At 41.9% G+C, this 22,459-nt stretch overlaps 1 protein-coding gene across 2 annotated transcripts in view; it reads right to left on the bottom strand.

The window, feature by feature from the left end:
* Positions 1–579: 579 nt before the first annotated feature.
* The window catches only part of MFAP3L (microfibril associated protein 3 like), a 41,051-nt gene continuing 19,171 nt past the window's right edge, over positions 580–22,459 (bottom strand). For both annotated transcript variants that reach the window (XM_069976600.1, XM_069976599.1), the window contains exons 2-3: positions 9,403–9,743; positions 580–2,588 (exon numbers count right to left, since the gene is read on the bottom strand). In XM_069976600.1, the coding sequence (XP_069832701.1) occupies positions 1,756–2,588; positions 9,403–9,730 (1,161 nt within the window). In that variant the 5' untranslated portion in view covers positions 9,731–9,743 and the 3' untranslated portion in view covers positions 580–1,755. The remainder of the gene's footprint in view (positions 2,589–9,402; positions 9,744–22,459) is intronic.

The raw sequence follows: 22,459 nt of genomic DNA, 5'->3' as shown, positions 1-22,459 counted from the left end.
ACTAGACATCACTAGGGCTTATCTTTTCAGAGAAGCAAAAAAATGGATCGGACAAATCCAAACAGTCAGATCTGTGTAATGACATTAGGCTATGTCTCTTCAGTATGATTGCATTGTGTCAGCAACCTGTCAAAAAAAAATTATAAATTGCTGGTATATACCGCAGCATATTCCAGACAGGCCTATTGAGTTAAAAGGACCAACACTGTCAATAGGTATCTACGATTGGTCCATTTCCTTTACATATCTAATCATTTTGCAGAACTCAATAACGTGGGCTGCTACACAATCAAGTCCTGGAAAATTAACATATACATTTGGAAAATGGACTGATGTTAGTTTTTGAGATTGGTGTAGTTGGGGAGACAGCACTCTGTGGCGGTGGTGCCCGTGGTAGCACAGCGTCCCAGATATAGCGATTGGAAGGATCCCGGCACTCACCAAGTTAAATTATTCTTGTTTATTCAGTGCAAAACATCATAGGGCACAGGAGGACGCATTTCGGCATATAGCCTTCATCAGCTCAGGAAGGCCGTATGCCGAAATGCGTCCTCCTGTGCCCTATGATTTTTTGCACTGAATAAACAAGAATAATTTAACTTGGTGAGTGCCGGGATCCTTCCAGTCTCTGAGACTGGAACTTGATCCTACTCCACTTAGCTGGACCAGGCAAAACATCACACGGGTAACTTTACAAAGCCCCTGGTTACTTTCTAAAATACTGGTTACTTTTCTGAAATAAAACTCTAATGACAAATGGAAAACTGTAGAGCAAACTATGTCCACAGACCATCTTTTCTTCTTTTTAATGGTGCTGATCTAATGCTTTTGGCTGATGAACAAATTGTCCTATATAAATAAAGATGGCAGATCCTGTCTGACAGCAAACAGGTCTGTAGTTGGGCAGCTCAGCACAGTTCCCAGGGTGTGTCAAGGAATATTTTCAGCAACGCTCACAGTACAGTGGATTGAATTAGGAAAGAACTATGTAATCTCTGCTCTTTGGTATGTTGTGCCACTTACATGAGCACAGCTCACAGGATATATATATTTTTTAATATTATCATCATTGCTATTATACAAGGTCCAGAGTAGCGCTGAGCCTACAGAGAAAAGAGCTCACTTTGATATTCCAAAAAAATACGATCACTCAACCTGACCTTTTAAAGCCACTAATCTGTTTAGAAGGACATTGCATATTGATCTTACACTTGATGACAGAGGAGCAATTAAGATTGCTTTGTGACAAGGCCCATGGGCTTTCTAATGCATCTGGAACACATATCCATGGCTAGTTCCGTCATTTGTAGAAGGTGAGATACCATTAGGCAAGCATTTGCTCCCTGTCGTTCTTCACCTTCATCAGTAATGCGATTTTAATCTGAAACAATACTCACAAATGTATCATGACACATTTCAATTGGCAGAAGCATATCGAAAGTTAAACACATGAATAAACCATAAAATAATAAATACATACTTGATATATTAAATTCCACTGTAACTCTTTTGGCTGTGTAACAGATGGAGATATTATACTATATATGTGTGAGTGAGAATCCAGAGGTACCAGCAGTTATATAATGCCATACAGCTCTACTCAGTGAGCAAATTCAGCAATTTTAGCCACAAAATGATTTGGTAGAATGGCAAGATATGGTGGTTTCTTCTAATAAGGCTAAGTGGCAATAATTCTTAACATCTTCTCTATAAGGTGCTCTTTGTGTCTATAAGTGATATGCATAGAACTGCTATCTAGACATGGCTTTCGTATATTATGCATGTAGTAGGGTTATTAGCTGGAGGAGCCGTGGGCTCAGGAGTGTCCACAGATGCTTTTGATGTGGAATCCTCTTTCATGCATGACTGTATGCTGTCCTGAGAGTCTGTATCTAGACATTGTTTCTTTGTCATTGGATGTACTGAGACTGTAATGGCAATTTGCTGAGGGGGTTCATGAAGAGAGGAGGCATCTGAATCCGCAGTTGGAGAATCACTGCGCTGTAAAGCATTAGGAATGGTGAACACCTCATCCACATCACAAACTTCCTGGCCAACAGCTCCTTGTCTTACAAATCTATGCGCTTGTTCTTCCAGTCCGACCACTTCCATGATTTCTTCCATTATGGTCCTGCAGTTCATAATAAGTGGTGGCAAGGGCACGCTTCTGGCCAGTTCTTCAATATATCGGGCAAATTCCATTGTTTTAAACTGAGTAACTTTGGCCAGTTCAAGAGTCTTGGCAGACGTGATAATAGGTATTCTCTTAGCAATCTCGAAAGCTTTTTGCAATTTTTCTGGCCCCTCTGTCCTGAAGAAATCATTTATGGCTTTTTCAGTCTTCTTCAGATGGCTGCTCATCATGCACAGTCGTGTTATATTTAACACCATCACAATGGTAAAAGCAACCAGACACACTATCATGTAGTAGATGCCCATGTCCCCAGTGGTAAAAATAACCCGCAGCGTAACTGTATTATTCACGGTGCCATAAGAGTTAGTAGCGACACAAGTGTACTTTCCTCTGTCTTCAAATGACACACTAGTGATATTTAATAGTCCACTATCAAGAATCCACAATCTTCCTTCTGTAATAACAAGGGACATGCACGTTAGCCTGTGATTACACTACCAGTTCTAAAAGTGTTGTCTATATTATCTCGGAAATGTATTCAGCCCAAGGACTGCTTAGCATAAAATTTGTTCACCTTCATGGCTGGAGACAAAAATAGCTTATCATTCTCTCCAGATAATAGACACAATGATACGATGATACAAAAGCACCCACAGCTAACCATCTAGAATGACCGAGAAGCCACTGTGTACTTCTGGTAACCAGAACTACCGAATAAAAGGTGATAGAGCTTCCATTGTGCATTATGGTGTTACGTGACCGTACATACAGCAAGAAGTTCACTTGATCCAAACCATTTAAATGGTACTCCGGGCTGGGGTTATTCTTAGTGTATGGCCGGGGAGGGGGTGGATATAGAGGCCACCGATCAATTACCTCCCCGGTTTCATCGCAGCTCAGTCATTCAGCGGTGGTGGCATGACCCCACTACGACCACTGAATGGCTGAGCTGGCTTCAGACGTCAGCTCAGACCATGAAGCGGCAGCGGGATGGAAGAATGCGGCGGCGCAATCCGGGTCCAGGCGATGGAAACGGGGAGGTAAGTGAACGGCGGCCTCTAATCGAAGCCCTCCCCGGCCATACACTAAAAATAACCCCAGCCCAGAGTACCTCTTTAATGGAACCTTTTATTATGGTGGAGAGGACTGTCATAATGATAGAATAGTGAGGAAAATGGGATTGTGCTGTCAAAAGAAATTCTAAGATAATAGTTGCCAAGCACAGCTTTTAAAAATGCATGTCAATAGATAATATGAGATCAGGTCATTCACAGTAGGCAATGGTCGCAGCTTCCCCCTTCCCGACCCCCAGGCTATTGTTTCCCATGACCAAAATAAAAAAAGAAAATTAAAATTAGAAAACAGAAACAAATTAGAAAATAACAAGAACAATATGTCAAAGTACTGTATCTGTCTCTAATTAGTAAAAGAATATAAATGGTACATTCCCTACTGTAGAGAAGTGTCCTTAACTGCCCTACTAACTGTACAAACCCTGCTCTGGTTATATCGGACCATAGTAGTATACAAGAGTATAGATGCAAGGACATCTAAGGACACTTCTCCAGTGTGTGTGGGTACAGATGGTATCACAGAGTCTCCAGAGTAGTAGGAAATCTCTGAACGGTGGGCCCTTATGTTGGAGACATTAAGTGATCAAACCAAATTGATTCCTATGGTAATAAGTCCCACTGTATTTTATTGGAAAATTTGGACATGCAATGCTTTTTTAGGAGATTTCAATGCGTTTTTCTGTTAGATATCTTCTAACACAGGGTTACTTTTGCTATATATACACCAGAACGTGCTGGCAGACGGAATCTGCTGTACTTGGATCTGAACACAGGACCACTGCTCCAATTTCCTGAGATAGAACACTATCTGAATAACAGGAAATAACCCTGCAATAGAGTAACAGGTTGTACTATGGTTTAGTCTAGGAAACAGTGGAGCTACTGTGGAGACTGACATCAAATTATGGTAACTTAATATGTTACATGAGACTAGTTACACACATTCACAGGCATGGCTTTATTCAGAATTACATAGGGCATTCTAAAATAGTTGCCTGGACCTAAAAAAAAAACACTAACAAAATATACTAGTCTGACAAATTTGTTGTTATGAAAGGAGGCTGTTTCCTACTGACAGACTTCCTATTCAGTAATCCCTTTGAAGTTTGCAGACAATGAATTCCTTATCATTTGAAGTAGCCATTATTGCGGAACAATTGTTTTAAGTCTGCTACACAGCATGTTAATACAAAGTGTATTTTCCCAAGCTCTGGGTATTCTGGGTAGTACTTTAGAGGGGTTATCCAGAGGATAGGCCATCAAGTCCTGCAGCCTTTTCATTGGAATGGGACAATTCTGCGGTACCTTGCACTGCTATTTATGGTGTCCTACCTAAGGGTAGCATAAACTAATGACAGAGAAGCTGAACAGAATGATGTACTGTATCACTTAAAGTGTTCTGTGCAGCTGATCCAGATATGTCCTCCTAAAAAACATTGAAAATAAGTAGTCCTCTCCAATATGTGTGTGAGCCCAGTAGTCCTGGATATTCATGAGAAGCAGAAAACACTGCCCCCAGCTGCTGATTGGCAGTGATCTATCCATGCTGTATATAGGCAGTCAGCTGTCAATCAGCACCTGGAGGACGGGGTAGGGGTTTGAAAAGAATCCTATTCTCCTGCATATTAGGAGAACGGCTGAACAGAATGATGTAAGTAATACACTGATCTGCTCAGCATTTTTATCAATAGTTTATGCTCATCTCATTTGACCCCCTTGTGGGACAACTATATATTGGATTAGCAATGAGTATGACAGCTTTTGCAACAGAAATTCCTTTTGTGAGTCAGTGAAGTACCAGTTGTTACCACTAAGTATACTAAAGCAAGGCTAGAAAAAAATGCCACTGTCACAGTGTCAGTGCCTTTTGTGCAGTACCTATTTTTGTCAGTATACAAAGAACGACTTGCTCAGTCAATCAGTGGATGAGGTCAGGACACTGCTGCGGCCAGTGATTGGCTAAGTGGCAGGCCTTTGTGTTTCCCCAAACAAAAAGAAGCACTGTTCTGAAGAGGCCATCACAGTGACCACAGCAGAAGAAGTATGTATATTTTTTCCATGAGTTTAATACTTTATAAAAAATATTGTATGCAATACCCAAGAGGTTGTCCAACATGAAAAAAAACTTTTGTTCTATAGCTGCTGTTCTATAGGAAATAAAATAGAGCTTATGCTTACCTCTCCTTGCTCCGCTGGTGTCATGCTGTGGCGTCTCCAGTGCCCCCCGCTGACTGAAGTCCCACCACTTGCAAGACTCAGGTGTCAGGAGTGAAAGCTTGTGCAGCCAATCACATAGGCGTGGCGCTGTCCCATCTCAATCAGTGATTGGCTGAGTGCCTGTCACTGCCGAGATGGGTCTGTCTTGGAAGTATACATTATTTCTAAATTTTATTTTTCAAGTATTAAAAATGGTGATACATGACAAAACACAAGTCCCTTACACGAAACAATTATCTTCTGTATTCGAATGATATTGTCCGCTACGGCTGATAATCGTCTTGTGTAATAGAAGACAACAATCAGCCGGCATGCACAATGTCAGCTGATCATTGTCTTTTAACATGTTAAAACATCAAGATCACGATAGCAGCGATATGCTGCTGTCTCTCCATGTAATAGGAGTGGCAGCAGCAGACCACTGATATCTTCTATGGGCTGTCCCCCACAGCTCCCCGAACCGCCTCGGCTCTTACCCGCCTGCAGCCGATGCATGTAATAGTGCCAGCAGTGAGCGGGGAACGAGGAACAAGGGAGCGCTGACGTCATAAGTTGGCGCTCGCTTGCTCCTCTAAATCACTTTAAAGTGACACTGTCACCCCATTTTTGGATTCTGACTCTACACAGGTGTAAAAGGTAAATTTACCAGTTTTCATAACTTATTGTATATCATACGTCCTGGTGCTTGTTCAAGTAAAAAGTGATCTTTTATCAACTGCAGATTGTGCTAAGTGGGCCGGGCTTCATAGTAACACTGTCACTTAGCCCCACCCACAGTGACACCGCTGGCCCCTCCCCTCCATGACATAATATGCATATAGGCCCCGCCCCCTCAGTGGCCATTTAGGCCCCAGCCCCCTCTAGGTTGGCCCATACGAAGGGGCGTCGAGGGGGAAGGGCCTATATGGTGGCACTGTGGAGGGGGCTAAGTGGCACTGTTGCCGTGAAGCCCCCTGCCCACTTAGCACAATCTGCAGATGATGAAAGATTACTTTTTACTTGAACAAGCACCATGACGTATAATATAAAATAAGGTTTGAAAACTGCTAAATGTACCCATTACACCTGTGTAGAGAAGTCAGAATGCAAAAAGGGGGTGACAGTGTCACTTTAAGCAAGAAAACTATGGATGTGTGTGACATTTTCTTTACTGTCCTTTTGGTTTAGATTTTATAATTAAAACTAAAATTAGCTTAAATGGTTGAATCTGCGGAATAGCCAGAAGCGGCAAGTTGTAAAGAAGAAGCTGGATTATCTTTAGTATTCTATGTTACCTGACAGCCCACATGTAAGATCACTTATCCAGAGGTGGCAGATGGAATTCTGAGGATAATAATTATACTTAATGAGTGGCTGCCTTGATATCAGATTTAGCTTTTGTGTTCTATTTCAGCTACAGAATATAAAGATCTAATGATAGCACTATTGTATTAAAGGCTTTAAAAAGCACTTACGTTCAGGCATAAAAACATGATATTAAAGACAAGAAAAGAAATTAAATTAGAAAGTTGTTTAAGGGTATATTCTTGTGTTAGGTTAGTTGCACAAATCTGGGAAAGGGGTTTCTGACTACATTTCTTTTTTATAAAAGGTTTAATAAATCCTTACTCTGCTAAATGAGGCCGATAACAGCTTGGTGTAATAGATAGTGTTAAAAGGCAATGATCAGCCAATATGCATTATTTCAGCTGATCCTTTTTTTAACGTTGAAAAAAATTCTGATAGTGAGAGTCTGCTGGCCGTCTTTCCGTGTAATAGGAGCGGCAACAGCAGACCTCCGCTATCTCCTATAGGCTCCCTGGACAATCCCTGCGGCCCCCCGCTCCTACTGCTTGCTGTCGGCACATGTAATAGGGCAGACAAGAAGCGGGGAACGAGGAGCAAGCATTGATCTGACAGGTTGGCGCTCGCTTGCCCCTGTAATGGAGGCTTAAGACACCAATCATTCTCAAGAATGGTGGTCTACGAGCTTCCTGTGGGAATACAGCATCATTGTGTGTTGGGTGCTCTATTCACTGCTATGGGACTGATTAATTTCCATCAGTCCCATAGCAGTAAATGGAGTTGGACCCCCAGCAATCACACAGTGATCACCTATCCTGTGCACTTTGAAGTTAAATCTGTATCGTGCTTACAGCTGCAGACATGGGCAGATAGCTAATAGGGAGATACAGCAAATGATGCCTGTCCCTTAGATGGCTGTTTGCAAACTTAAATAATATTTTCCTTCCAAGTTTGTGTGTCATAGAGGCATTACTGAGTTGCAGCATGCATGCCTCCTCCCTCCCCCACCCCTCATCTGTTTGCCATCCAGCACTTGGCCCCTACACAGGGAGGTAAAGGGAGGAGCACTGCTTCTGTGCCACGTGAGCTTAAAAAAAAACAGGATTTAATAACCTTGCAAACAGCCATCAGCTGAGAGACATGTATAATATGTTTTATCTCCTTATTACCATCTGTCAATGTCTGAAGCTCTGAGTAAGGTACAGTAACATAGTAACATAGTAAATAAGGTTGAAAGAAGACAAGAGTCCATCAGGCTCAACCTAGGGAAACCCTACTGTGTTGATCCAGGGAAGGCAAAAACCCCCACGAGGCAGACGACAACCACCCCACCACAGGGAGAAAACTCCCCCCCCCCCCCCGACTCCAATGGCAACCAGAACAATTCCTGGATCAACGTATCACCGGAAATCTAATGCCCATAACTTGTAATATTATATTGTTCAAGAAAAGCATCCAGGCCTCCCTTGAACTTATTTATTGAATCGGCCATGACAACATCATGTGGCAGAGAGTTCCACAGTCTTACCGCTCGTACAGTAAAGAACCCGCGTCAATGCTGGTGATAAAATCTTCTTTCCTCTAGACGTAGAGGATGCCCCCTTGTCATGGTTACAGACCTAGGAGTAAAAAGACCACTACAAAGATCTCTGTACTGTCCATTCATATATTTGTACATTGTGATCAGATCTCCCCTAAGACGTCTTTTTTCTAGCGTAAATAACCCCAAGCGTGATAACCTGTCCTGGTACTGTAACCCACCCATTCCCTTAATGACCTTTGTTGCCCTCCTCTGCACCCGCTCTAGTTCAGCTGTGTCCTTCTTATATACCGGTGCCCAAAATTGTACACAGTATTCCATATGTGGTCTGACTAGTGATTTATAAAGAGGCAAAACTATGTTCTCATCTTTAGCATCTATACCTCTTTTGATGCACCCCATTATTTTATTAGCCTTGGCAGCTGCTGCCTGGCACTGATCACTAAAGTTGAGTTTACTGTCCACCAATACCCCCAGGTCCTTTTCGGAAGTAGTTTTACCCAGTGTATTATTATTTAGCACATAACTGTATTTATTATTTCTATGGCCCAAGTGCATAACCTTACATTTATCCACATTAAACTTCATTTGCCATTTCACCGCCCAAGCCTCTAGCTTCTCCAAATCCCTCTGTAATATGATATTATCCTCCTCTGTACTGATTACTTTACCCAGTTTAGTATCATCTGCAAAAATGGAGATTCTGTTCTGAAGCCCCACAACAAGATCATTAATAAAAATATTAAAAAGATGAGCACTAGCTATACAAATCAGCATCGGCTGAACCTGCAGATTTTCCCATGAACAGAAAACCATCCAATGCGTATAATGACCTCCTAAGAGTCCATTGACAAACAGTTATCTGGCAGATTTTCTTTTTGAAGCCAAAGCCAGGAATGGATTTGAAAAGAGGAGAAATCTCAGTCTTTCCTTTATGACCTGTCCCCTGTTTATAGCTTGTTCCTGGCTTTGGCTTCAAAAAATCTGTCAGATATTTGTGTGTGTGTAAAAAGACCCTTACAGCTGATCTATTTGTTCTCTGGCAGATAAGCTCCAGGGGTTTGGCAGTAACATTCTCCCTTTCCCCCTTTTTACGTTTATACATATCCTTATCTTTACATATTGCATATTTCTTATGTATAACTAGAATTTACCGTTCTCCTCTTTTAGTAGATGTCCACTGGAATGATACCACCGGAAATGCGGATCAGGATGGCCCTCAATATTGCAGTGAATGACCACGCTGTTTCCTTCTTTCACAATGATGTGGTCTACCGTAGATGTGACCACAGGTAATGACTCCGACACTGCTTCTGAACCATTGGAAGTGTGATTATTGGTCTCCTCTGAGTGTATTGCTGTAGTCATTGAAAACAGGAGGACAATGAGTAATGTTGGGCACCACAAAATGTTGGAGCTACTCATAGTTTTTTTGAATAAAATTTTGGGGACGCTTATGAGGCAGGAGCCTGGATACCCCATCAGGATGTCACACCTGCAAAAGAAACAAATGGGTATTTATTACTATGATATAAAATAAATAAAAATATATCTCTGACAAGGCATCACTTCCAGATTATTTTATATAAAATATCCAATTTTTTTTTTTTCCCTGTGGGGGTCTCCATTGCTAAATCCTATATTACTTATCTTGGAATCCAGATTGGCAGAACTCCCTCCTCACTATATTCCCTGAACTATCGCCCTATAATTAAGAGAATAAAACAAGATCTCCAGAGATGGGAATCTCTACCATTGTCAATTCTAGGCTGTACCCACTTAATCAAAATGATGTGTTTTGGAAAACTGTTATATCCAATGCAAACAATACCCCTTTTACTCAAACATTCTGACGTTTCCCTACTCCAATCTTATTTCACTAAATTTATTTGGCAATCAAAGAGACCAGGGGCGTAGCTAATGTCTCCTGGGCCCTGGTGCGAGAGGTCAACTTGGGCCCCCCCCCCCTTTCACGACCAAATGATGCTACTGGTAGGCGTATGTGTGTGTATGTATATATATATATATATATATATATATATATATATATATATATATATATACACACTCCAAGACAGATATTACCAATAACACCAGCATATAGGAAGTGAAAATATTATCACCATATATATTACCGCCATACTGTTACTGTATACTGAGACCAATATTGCCAATAATACAAGTATACAAGGGGCAAATATTAACGCCACACCACAACCACTACCATCACCACCACATTGTTACTGACCAAAACCAGTATACTGAGACCAATAAAACACAGTACCGGATAACAAGTAACAAATATTACCACCACATACTGACTAACACCGCCACATACCGACTAACACCGCCATATACCGACTAACACCGCCACATACAGACTAACACCGCCACATACTGACTAACACCGCCACATACTGACTAACACCACCTCTTCTACTGAATAAGATCCACTGTACACAGATCACTATCACCTCATACACTCATATAGAGGTGGAAGCAGCTCCACACAGGTTGTATACACCATATACATTGCAGCGCAGATATATCAGGTGACTCACAGGGGACGTCTTTTCTGATCGGAGTTCTTTCCTTTTCATCTTCTCCATCCGTCCTGGGCCATTATGAGAACTTCTCCGAGCCACGAATCCACAGAATCTGCCAGACAGACATATTAGTCTCCTCACACTACACTGACACCATCCTCATCTCTCTACAAACTGCACATCTGTATTGGCCCCTTTACACCCTCATTTAGTGGGTAGCCCTGACTCTATGTGACCCCCTTATAGTATATATAGATGGCCCCCACTGCATGTTGCACCCCCCTTCCCTTATAGATGGCCCCTCTCCCCCTCCCCTTATAGATGACCCCCTCTACCCCCATTATAGATGCCCCCTCTCCCCCCCATTATAGATGCCCCCTCCCCCCCCATTATAGATGCCCCCCTCCCCTTATAGATGACCCCCTCTACCCCCATTATAGATGCCCCCTCTCTCCCCCACATTATAGATGCCCCCCTCCCCTTATAGATGGCCCCCACTCCCCCCCCTTGAAGATGGCCCCCTCTTCTCCCCCCTTATAGATACCCCCTCCCCTCCCCTTGAAGATGGCCCCTCTTCTCCCCCCCCTTATAGATGCCCCCCTCTCCCCCCATTATAGATGCCCCCTCTTCTCTTCCCCCCTTATAGATGCCCCCCTCTCCCCCATTATAGATGCCCCCCCTCTCCCCCCATTATAAATGCCCCCCTGTTCTCTTCCCCCCTTATAGATGCCCCCTCTCCCCCCATTATAGATGCCCCCTGTTCTCTTTCCCCCCTTATAGATGCCCCCCTCTCCCCCCATTATAGATGCCCCCCTGTTCTCTTTCCCCCATTATAGATGCCCCCCCTTCTCTTCCCCCCATTATAAATGCCCCCCCCTCTCCTCTATGCTAAGCAGTATTTAAAAAAAACAAACACACAAACTCACCTGACAACCCGCTCCCCCGGCGATCCTCTTCTTCTTCAGGCGCTGTCACCGGCTGATGCGCGGCTGCCGGGGGTGTCCCATCCTATCCCCGGCAGCGCGGCGCATCAGTGAGCTCCCTGTACGCCGGGGCTGTGACTTCTGACACAGGAAGCGTCTCTGACGTGCGCTTCCTGTGCCGGAAGTCAGGGCCCCAGGCAGCTCACTGATGCGCCGCGCTTCCGGGGGCCCGGACGAGCACGCTCTTGTGACCGCAAGCAAATCAATGCTTGCGGTCACAAGAGTAATTTAAGGGGGGAGCGGCCTCGCGGGCCCCCCCTCGTAGCGGGCCGGGTCGCAGCGGCGACCGCTGCGACCCTGGTAGCTAGGCCACTGAAAGAGACCTTGTATTGCCTATTCCACTCTCTGTCTCCCTACTTCTAAAGGTGGCGCTCAATGCCCAAATATTAGATTATATAATTTAGCCGCTCTCTTTCGCCATGCTAAAGATTGGATTATGGACATGTCATATTTCTCCAATGTTTTAATTGAGAAAGCTTTAGCAGCACCTTGGTCTTTCCCCACCCTGCTACATGCTAAATTACCAGAACTACCCCCAGAAATTAAGAAAAGTGTTATCTTTAAAGACACCATTGCCACATGGAAGGCTATAGGAAATTTATATGGTTTACCCTTTTGCCTATCGAAAAGATTTCCTCTGTGGCATTCACCACTTTACCCACCTGACTCAGACAAATTGGACTACTCAGAGTGGCAGAGTGCACATGTTTCTTCTGTTGGGGATCTGCTGGATACTAATTCCAACACTTTCTTATCATGGGATATCGTCAGAACACGATTTAAATTGTCTTCATTTCATTTACCTCAATACGATTCTATAATTGAATTTTTTACTTCCAGAGTACGGGACATAGCAGAAGCAGAAAGTGATATAGAATTTGATAATCTATTCCCAACACCACCGGTTCATAATTCTTTATCACATACACATGGAGAACTTAGATCACGCTCTCAAAAGAATTTATCTAGACAAATTTTTTTCAAAAAATGGTCCTCCGTAATTTTTTCAGAGGATCTGACCCAACAAATATTGAGAGGATCTCAACTAGTGCATTCTGCAACTCCTAATGTGGTTCTACGTGAAATACATTTCCGCTTTATACACAAGGCTATATATGCATTTAATATTCCTTTTTCCAACTCCCACACTTCTCACATAAACAGTTGCCCGAAATGTTCACTTCCTAAAGCAGACTTGTTTCACTGTGCCTGGGCCTGCACGCGAGTGCAGGAATTTTGGGACTCTGTGCGGCTCTATCTTTTGTCCACTTGGGGCCATGCCATACCACTTCTCCCTCTTAGTTATCTTTTTCATGTTATTGATATAGACTCTACTACTCACTCTCCTAAATTACTTACTTCTAAAGGAATTCATTTAACTCTATTAGTTTCCCTGAAATGTTTATTAAGACACTGGATACTGGATACTCAACCAGACATTTCTGAGGTAATCTCCGCTCTGAAGGAGATCTTTCATTGGGAACTTTTGAATGTATTGCGCGCCAAAGAAAAATTAACAAAAACATTTATGTCCAAATGGACACAATTTCTAATTCATGATTTTACTATAGAAGAGAGAGACTCTGTCATTAATCAATTTAAGGACACTGATTGGTATTGCATGGCCGCCCAAAAGGGAACTCTGGGAGCACTCCAAATATCTTAAGCTTTTCCCTTTCTCTGTTAAAGACAATTCTCTCCATTCTATTGGTAGCATATTTGAATATCTGACATCTATACCATGTTTTAAGGTGATATTATAGGTTACTGTTTTTCTACCTATGTTTTTGGTAAGACTATGTTGTATTGTATATGATAATATATCTTTTAAGGTTATTACAAAGGCTCATTGTATCTGTATGATATTGTAAACATACAATCCTTTGTTGCCTGTGAGCGACTTTCTTTTTGAATATGTAATGAATTTTCAATATGTATGTTCAAATATTACATAAGCCACTAATAAAATATCGTTTAAAAAAAAAAAAAATATCCAACTTTTTATTTATATTCAGCAAGAGAATTAAACTCACTTGCCCATGGACATTGTGTAATAATATTCTGCCTTGGTGGGGATGGAATACACAAATCTGGAGACAAAAAAAGGTGATGATTGAATTTGCTAATCGCATCAAGGGGACTGAACAACTGCATCTCTGGAACAGATGGTCTAGATTCTGGAAGCACCCTCGGCATTATCCCTGATCACTGTCTACTCCGAGGTCTGGGGAGGACATCAAGATGGCTACAGAAAAGAGTATATTAAAGGCTGAGCCAAGGATGGGGGTGGTAAATGCTGGATTATGTGATCCCAGAGAAGAGAGGAGTAAAAGTGAGTACGGCACCCCCTGAAGCTGAAGCTTAGAGCAAAATACAGGGAAAATATAAATAAAGATGTATTTAAATGTGAAACCATTCTTAGAATATTGCTCAATAATAGAGATGAACAAACCTGCTAAAAGTTCAGGTTTGCACAAACCCTAACAATCGACATTTGAATCCTTCTGCCTTCAGAAGGTGGACACAGCCCAAGGACTGTCTGGAAAACATGGATACAACCATTGTCAATGTTCTGTGAGTAGTACAAGTCTCGTTTCTTACAACGTATCAGTACAGAGCCAGATCTGTTTACTTCTGACCTCATGGCCTAGTCTAGATACAATTGTACCCACTTTTCAGATGAGAACTCAGCTTTCTACGGGTTTGGACACATGGCTTATTTGTTGTATAATGCCACAGGGAGGATGTAGGCAAAAGTTTAAAGGAGTTGTCCAGTGAAAATCTTTTTCTTTCAAATCAACTGGTTTCAGAAAGTAATATAGATTTGTAATTTACTTCTATTAAAAAAAATCTCAAGTCTTCCCATACTTATTAGCTCCTGTATGTCCTGCAGAAAATGTTGTTTTATTTTCAGTCAGACACAGTGCTCCCTGCTGCCACCTCTGGCCGAGACAGGAACTGTCCAGAGCTAGAGAGGTTTTCTATGAAGATTCATAGAAAACCGAGACATACTTCCTGTCTCAGCCAGAGATGTCAGCAGAGAACACTGTGTAAGACTGAAAATAAAACAACATTTCCTGCACGACATACAGCAGCTAATAAGTATGGAAAGACTTGAGATTTTTTTAATAGAAGTAAATTACAAATCTATATAACTTTATGATATCAGTTGATTTGAAATAAAAAGATTTTTGCTGGACAACCCCTTTAATCTCTTTAACACAGGAACAAGGTAACCCCATACTTAAAATGTGCCCAACTATTTTCCTTTAATACTGATAACATTAATTGCCTGGGTACCATTAACTAGAAACTGACTTAGGCTATGTTCACACTGCGTACGATTCCGTCCGCAGTTCTTACGCCGCCGTACGTGTGCGGCTGAAACTACGACCGTGGGAAAAATCGACATGCGGCCGGATGCGTACGCACTGCGGACATACGCCCGTAGTACAGTTATGCTTCCCTAGCTTGTTTTGAAGCGATCTGAGGCAGGTCATTTACTTGGAAATCTTTGCCCAGGCTAATAAAACACACAGAACCTTTTGGATCGAAAAATCAAGTTCAATTTGACTGAAATAAGTACTTCGTACGGGACCACATGTAAATTTACGGCCGTAAGTTCAAGCATTTCCGTCCTCAAACAATGGTCTTGTTCATTTTTCCCGGCGGCGTATACGATCCGCTCGTAAGTTCATACGTAGTGTGAACTGTGCGGCCGTATATTGTATACTTTCAAGCGAACGCATCAACCTCACGTATATTCGTGGTTCGCACTACGAGCGGAAATATACGTAGTGTGAACATAGCCCCCAAGATTATCAAATATACATAAATACTGTTCTTTAAAGTTTTGACAACATTTAAGCTATGTTCACACATAGTATTTCCGTCAGTCTTTTGGTCAGTATTTGTTCAACCAAAATCAGTAGTTGAACTCACAGGGCAAAATGATAAGATTTGCACAGTTTCAGTGTTTTCAACCCACTCCTGGTTTTGGTTGAAAAAAATAGTGATTAAAATGCTGACAGAAATACTATGGGGGACATTTATTAAGTCCAGCGTTTTCTGTGCCAGGCTTAAAAATGTCCCTACAGCGCTGACAGCGCGCTGATTTATGTAGACGTGCACTGCCTCTACATAAATCCCGTGCGCACCAGTGTGTGTGCCGAGGAAACCTACGCCAGCCCAGAGCTGACGTAGGTTTCCCTATCATTTTTCAGTGAGATAAATGATAAATTAAGCAGACCTAGAGTCAGCGCCCCCTGTTCCACCCCTTCCACACCTCCTCCCCGCCCCCTCTGGCGAAGCTTGCGGAAAATGGCCAGATGTGAAAATTTATTCGCAGAAAGGCCATTTGCGAATATATTTACTCGCATCTGGCTATTTTCCGCCGAAAAATACTCCTTTTTGGGATGATAAACGTTGTGACATGGCGTGAGACACTGGCCATTCCGTGACCTGGCTGGGTTGTAGAATGCCCGCTGTCAGAAAAGATCATCCCAGCCGGTACTGCAGCACTGCAAATATGCAACAACGGTCATGATTACTACGTAGCTTACGTAGTGTGAACATAGCCTTAGGGTACAAACACACATGGCTTATACGCTGCGTATTTATTGCTGCGATACGCAGCAGATACGCAGCAGATTAGATCTAAATAACTGAACACAGTATCAAATCTGCTGCGTATCTGCTGTGTGTGTTTGTACCCTTAGGCTCGGTTCACACTACGTATATTTCAGTCAGTATTGTGGTCCTCATATTGCAACCAAAACCAGGAGTGGATTAAAAACACAGAAAGGCTCTGTTCACACAATGTTGAAATTGAGTGGATGGCCGCCATTTAATGGCAAATATTTGCTGTTATTTTAAAACAACGGCTGTTGTATTGAAATAATGGCCGTTATTTACTGTTATATGGCGGCCATCCACTCAATTTCTACAGTGTGTGAACAGATCCTTTCTGTGTTTTTAATCCACTCCTGGTTTTGGTTGCAGTATGAGGACCACAATACTGACTGAAATATACATAGTGTGAACCCAGCCTTATAGTGTTTGCCCTCATATACTGTATGACCTCAAAAGTCCCAACAGTACTAAGCAACATAATGTCAAAAGACTAGAAAAACTCCTTTCAAATATTAAACAGCTCTGTCAGTTTCCATACAAGTCAGGATAGGCCAGATAGAAGTATAAATAATGAATAAGTAACACTACTTTACCCTGTTTAATACTGTAACCAGACTCTTTGCAGGTCACATGAATCTTCCTACACCACTGTGCTTTGTAAAGGGCAACCAAACACATAAAACAGCCAATGAGAATTATTACCATTTACACAAGAAAAGAACATTTTACATCTAATCTGGAGCCAAGAGGAAAAGTTTCTACAGGAGGCCATGCCAAAAACACATAAAAATAAACATACTAGTGTGATGATCCAAAATACCACTCTATGGAAAAAAAAACGTGAGAGCCTTGTCAGGGGAGACGTCTATCTTGCCATTTAGTTCCTTGGAGAGGACTAGTTTACTTTAGTGAATACTTGTATACTTTAAATTAACAATTGTGGAGCACTATGTATCATTCCATTGCTCTGTTGTTACTCCTGGAAATGTATGAATAAATGACTGGGTTTTAACACTCCCCCGTGAAAATAATGTGTCCCTTCACAGTCTTCTGTTTAACAATAAAAAAATGGGCACCACTGCCTGGGTGCAAACCTATGCATGTGAACAATGCACTAAATCAGACCAGAAAAAAGAAACCAGTCTGATACTGTCTAATCAGTGCTGACCGTGTCAGACTGTGAAAGGACACATCCCACTGACAAGAGGAATGATGACACCCAGTTGTCTTTTTTCATACAGGTTTGAGAGCAATAGCACAGAAAAGGCAAGGCCCAGCCTTCTGCAGAAGTTTCATTTCACAAGGAATACAACTATATACTACAGAATATGCAAAAAAAGGGTCAGTGGAGCCTCAGTTACGAGTCTCAAAACACGGAAATAGCTAGATATCCCTCCAGAGAAGAAAGCCTGTTGCCAAGGGGTGCCTCCCAGCAGGGAGAGCAACAAACCACCCTGATACATAGCCCCTTAAGTCCCACTCGATTGTGAGTATTGGGACACAAATAGGGAAACACCAGGATGGCCCCTTTTAAGTGAAAGTCTAACTCGGTTGCGAGTATTGTGACATAAGACAAGGTTACCAAGGCTAGGCATCCATCCACAGACAGCTGTTTCAGGGGTATTGCCCCTCGTCAGTGTGGAGCAGGATTCTAACTAACATGGGCAATAGAAAATAGACCAACAAAACATAACAATCACTGAACTGAGGTCAATATATACACCCATATATTATTTTATTATTTTTTTCTTTATTTTTATCCTAGAATAGTTACAGTATATGTTTATCTCAGACAGGTTGAAATTCAGCTGCTGTGGATTTACCAACCACATCTGTATGGCAGCTTATCCAAAAAGTCACCTTAAATTACACGTACGCTTTACTAGTACTGAGTAGTTTTTTTTTTTTAGCTCTATAACAAATTTATATAACAAACATTGACAGTGTTCTCAATGCATTTACCATTTTGTTTTACTCTTACGGGCAACTTTTCTTTGCTAGAAAATCTTAATCAAGCCTTGGAAGTCTGATAGGCCATTGCCTTGCAGTGAAGTGTCAGGGCACTGAAATATCATTATAAAATTTGAGCTCAAGGCCTTAAACCCCAAGAGGACATTTGCAGGGCCAAGGTACTAAACTAAACTGGCAAGCAAAAACACCAATGCAAATGAAACTATATTCAATTATTCAATTATATTGGTCCTGGGAGATATATTAATTTACATTTTCTAAATGTTAGTAAGCAGATTGGAAGAAACCAACAGGAAGATGCCAACCTGAGCTGCGGCAGCATGTTAGTTCAGTGTATAATTCTGTAATTGGATAAAATGGCCAGTCTCCTTGCCACCTGTGCTCTGCTTTCCTCAGACAGCCAGCAAATCATGCTTGCCAACACCCTGGCTTGCATAAAGGAAGCAAAGCTTTGAAAAGACTGTAACCAGGCAGCAGAAATGAGTAAATTGCTTGGTGTGATGTGTGCTGTATGGAAGTACCAATTATGTACATATCCTCCCCAGCAGACATCCCCTGTGCAGCTAAAACTCAAGGGACTGGGTTTTGCTGCAAAGCAACATAGACATGTAGTGATCATAAAATCATTCTGCCTATATTGTAAATTAACCCAACTTTGGTACAAGCCAGAATGTAGGCTAGGAATTGAATATATATGTTTGGCTTTGAAGATAATCTCAAATTGGACAATTCCCTGACAGAGCCAAGACATGAAAGCTTAAACATGGCCGTCTTCCATCACTTTTTCAGTCTTCCACAATTGATGGGCTCTAATATAAATTCTACAGCAGAAGGTGGTTTTGTGAACAAGACATTTCCAGTAAAACTAGTAATCAGCAGTATCAGCAATTTAGAATGTAGACAACAGCTTACAGATTCCCTTTAAATGTGAAGTCCTTAACACACACTTTGATCTAAACTGTGGAACCTCCTGCTCTGGACAAGGCCACCTTACTCAGATCAGTCCTTACATTAATAGTATATCTGTACTGTAGGAGACATGCCTGCCTTTTAGGCCTAAATCTACAAAGTACATTTAGAATGAGTAAGAACTGTTTCCAATACTAGTTACAATACTAGGCCTCCACAAAAAAATTGAAAAAGAGTGTTTTTCTCCAAATTTGGGGGGCAAGAAAAGGCCTCTGAGGTACCCATTGCTGGAAGAATGAAAAAGAAACCAAGCAGTTGATGTCCCTTTAGCGCACAGGGTCTGAGGATAAAAGTAAGTTTGCTACCTTCATCCTTGGCCCCGTTTTTGGAACTAAACTACAAAGTCACCAAAACCTCTGCCGCGGATCAAGGTATGAAACTTGGGTTTTATTCCTCATTCTCTATAGGGACATATCAGCTGGTTAGTTTCCTTTTTATTCCTCCAGCAATGGATTCCTTAGAAGACTTTAAACCTTTTCTTGCCTCCCACATTTGGAGTTTTTGTGGAGGTCTAGTATTGTAACTAATATTGTAAGCAGCTCTTATTGTTTCCAAATTTACTTTTTACATCTAGGCCCAAAAGGCAAGCAAGTCTCCTACAGTACAAATATACTGATAATGTACAGTCTCATCTGAGCCAGGTGGCCTTGTCGGAGCAGGAGATCTCACAATTTAGACCAAAATGTGTGGTAGGGACTTCAAATTTAAAAGGAATATGTCAGCTGTTATCCTAGCTGTTAGAACAACGGCCTATATCTGTATCCATGTTTTCACAGACCCCCTAGGGCTGCATCTAACTTCTTCAGCCACCAGTATTCAAATGCCAAATGCTCAGGCTCAACCAATCTTGTGTCTCTTTTTCTAACAGCTATTTAACAGTGTCTCCCTGCTTGACTGACACCTGGAATCCCCAAGCAGGATCAAGTATGGGAATGGGGAGTAAGGAGGTATTACAGGTTGCTGGTCAAGAAAGCCTCTTTGAGTCTTTTTACTATATGAGGGTCTGTTCAAACTGAGTAAAATAGGCGAAGCCTGCCTCAGTGTGTCAATGGGATACCATTAATACACCGAGGCAGGCGGGATTATGCGACGGGGGCTCCGCCTGTTTTAATCAGTGTAAACAGACCCTAATAAAAGCATTTTTCTATGGTTTGGAAGCACAGACAGATGAAAGGTACCAGGTGTCTCCCTCGACTAAGGGCCCTTTTACACTGAAAGATTATTTGACAGATTATCTGCCAAAGATTTGAAGCCAAAACCAGGAATGGATTTGAAAAGAGGAGAAATCTCAGGCTTTCCTTTATTACCTGCTCTCTTTTTATAGTCCATTCCTGGCTTTGGCTTCAAATCTTTGGCAGATAATCTGTCAGATAATCTTTCCGTGTAAAAGGGCCCTAAGAGCGTCAGCAGTTTAGAACATGAATTGCAGCTGACAGATTCCATTTAAAGAAATCTTTAAGCAAGTTAGGACATCCTTACCTACTGACAGATTCTAATAGGAGATGTTACAAAGAGGTACATGGTATCTTCACTATGGCGCACCGCTGAAATGTTTTTAAGTAATGAACAATTTCAACATACCATGATGCATTTTGAGCCATGCCCCCTTTGCCTGAATAGGATAGCGAAAAAAATAAAAAAGTAGAGCGCCTCGTATGGTGACACAAAATCACTAAACGGTGAGCCAAAATGTCCTATAAACAGCTGCTCACCCGATTAAAATGCGCCAAGTCACAACCTACTGTACTCGCATTTTTATAGTGTATCAAACGAAGTGGCTGCAGCTGGAGATCAGCAACCGTGATACCAAGGGGTACGGATATATTCCAGGAAATCCAATGCAGGCAAAAAAGCGATCTGCGCAGGCCAGGTAATATCCACAAATGTATTTAACATTCAAAGGTAATGTGTTTCAGAACTATAAGATGTCCCTTCCTCAGACCTCAAGAATGATAGCATACTAAGTCATAGTCTGACTATATATATATGTCTCAAAGCTTAGTGATACATCACATCACATGAATAACACTCAATGCAAACAACCACTGATATAATAACACAGACTCTCAGATGTAACAATGATCATCACACTAACAATAGCATGAAAACATGGTATAAACATACCATAAAGGATAACTTACATGCCGGCATCTGGAAACTCTATTGTCGGGCCAGGACCTTTGCACTTGCGCACTTAGACCTCTGTCATAACGACTGGAGGACGCTGCAGGTCCTGCCGTCAGGGGGAGAATCAGAGGAATGAGTTTAACTCTTTATGTGCAAGTTGCAAAGCTAAACAATCCTATACACTCACAAATGGATACACTATAAGGCTATGTTCACACTACGTAAGTCTCCGGACGTAGCGCGTTCCGTGAATAAGCGGCCGGAGACTTACGTAGTTTGCATACAATGGAAAGTATACGATGTACGGCTGCACAGTTCACACTACGTACGAACTTACGCCCGGATCGCACACGGCGCCGTAAAAAATGAACCAGACCATTGTTTGAGGGCGTAAATGCCGTAACTTACGCCCGTAGCGTAACATGCGGTCCCGTACGTAGTGGTGATTTCTTCATTTTGAAAGCTTTTTGTGCCGATCCAAAAGGTTCTGTGGGGTGTCCGGGGCTAGGCGAAGATTTCCAAGTAAAAGACCGCTGTCAGATCGCTACGTAAGGCGCTCGGGAAGCGTAAGTAGACTACGGGCGTAAGTTCGCGGTCCGTACATAGCCGGCCGCAACTTGCGTAAATTCCCGGCCGGAGTTTAACACGTATATGTCCGGCCGCGAAAAAATGCGGCCGGACATACACGTAGTGTGAACATAGCCTAATACTCCTTCTCCTCATTAAATGTAAATTACATGAATGTGCAAAGGGATTTGTTGCCAGACTGGCTGACAACATGATAACAGTGGGTTGTTAATGGGTTGTTGTGTGACCTGGAGAAGTTTAGATTGCATAAAGACTTCAATAGGCTTAAAAGACAGTTGGCAACTAGAATTTTTAAATGTTGAAAAAGAAATACTAGAGAAGAAGGCTAGCAAGTTAAAGAGAGATCAGTCTGATAAAAATATTGGTTAAGGGTTGGTTCACACACAATAAATCTG

This window comes from Dendropsophus ebraccatus, chromosome 7 (assembly GCF_027789765.1).
Source record: "Dendropsophus ebraccatus isolate aDenEbr1 chromosome 7, aDenEbr1.pat, whole genome shotgun sequence".
Taxonomy (NCBI): domain Eukaryota; kingdom Metazoa; phylum Chordata; class Amphibia; order Anura; family Hylidae; genus Dendropsophus; species Dendropsophus ebraccatus.
Note: the sequence above shows the minus strand (reverse complement) of the source record. Positions and strands in the feature narration are given on the sequence as shown.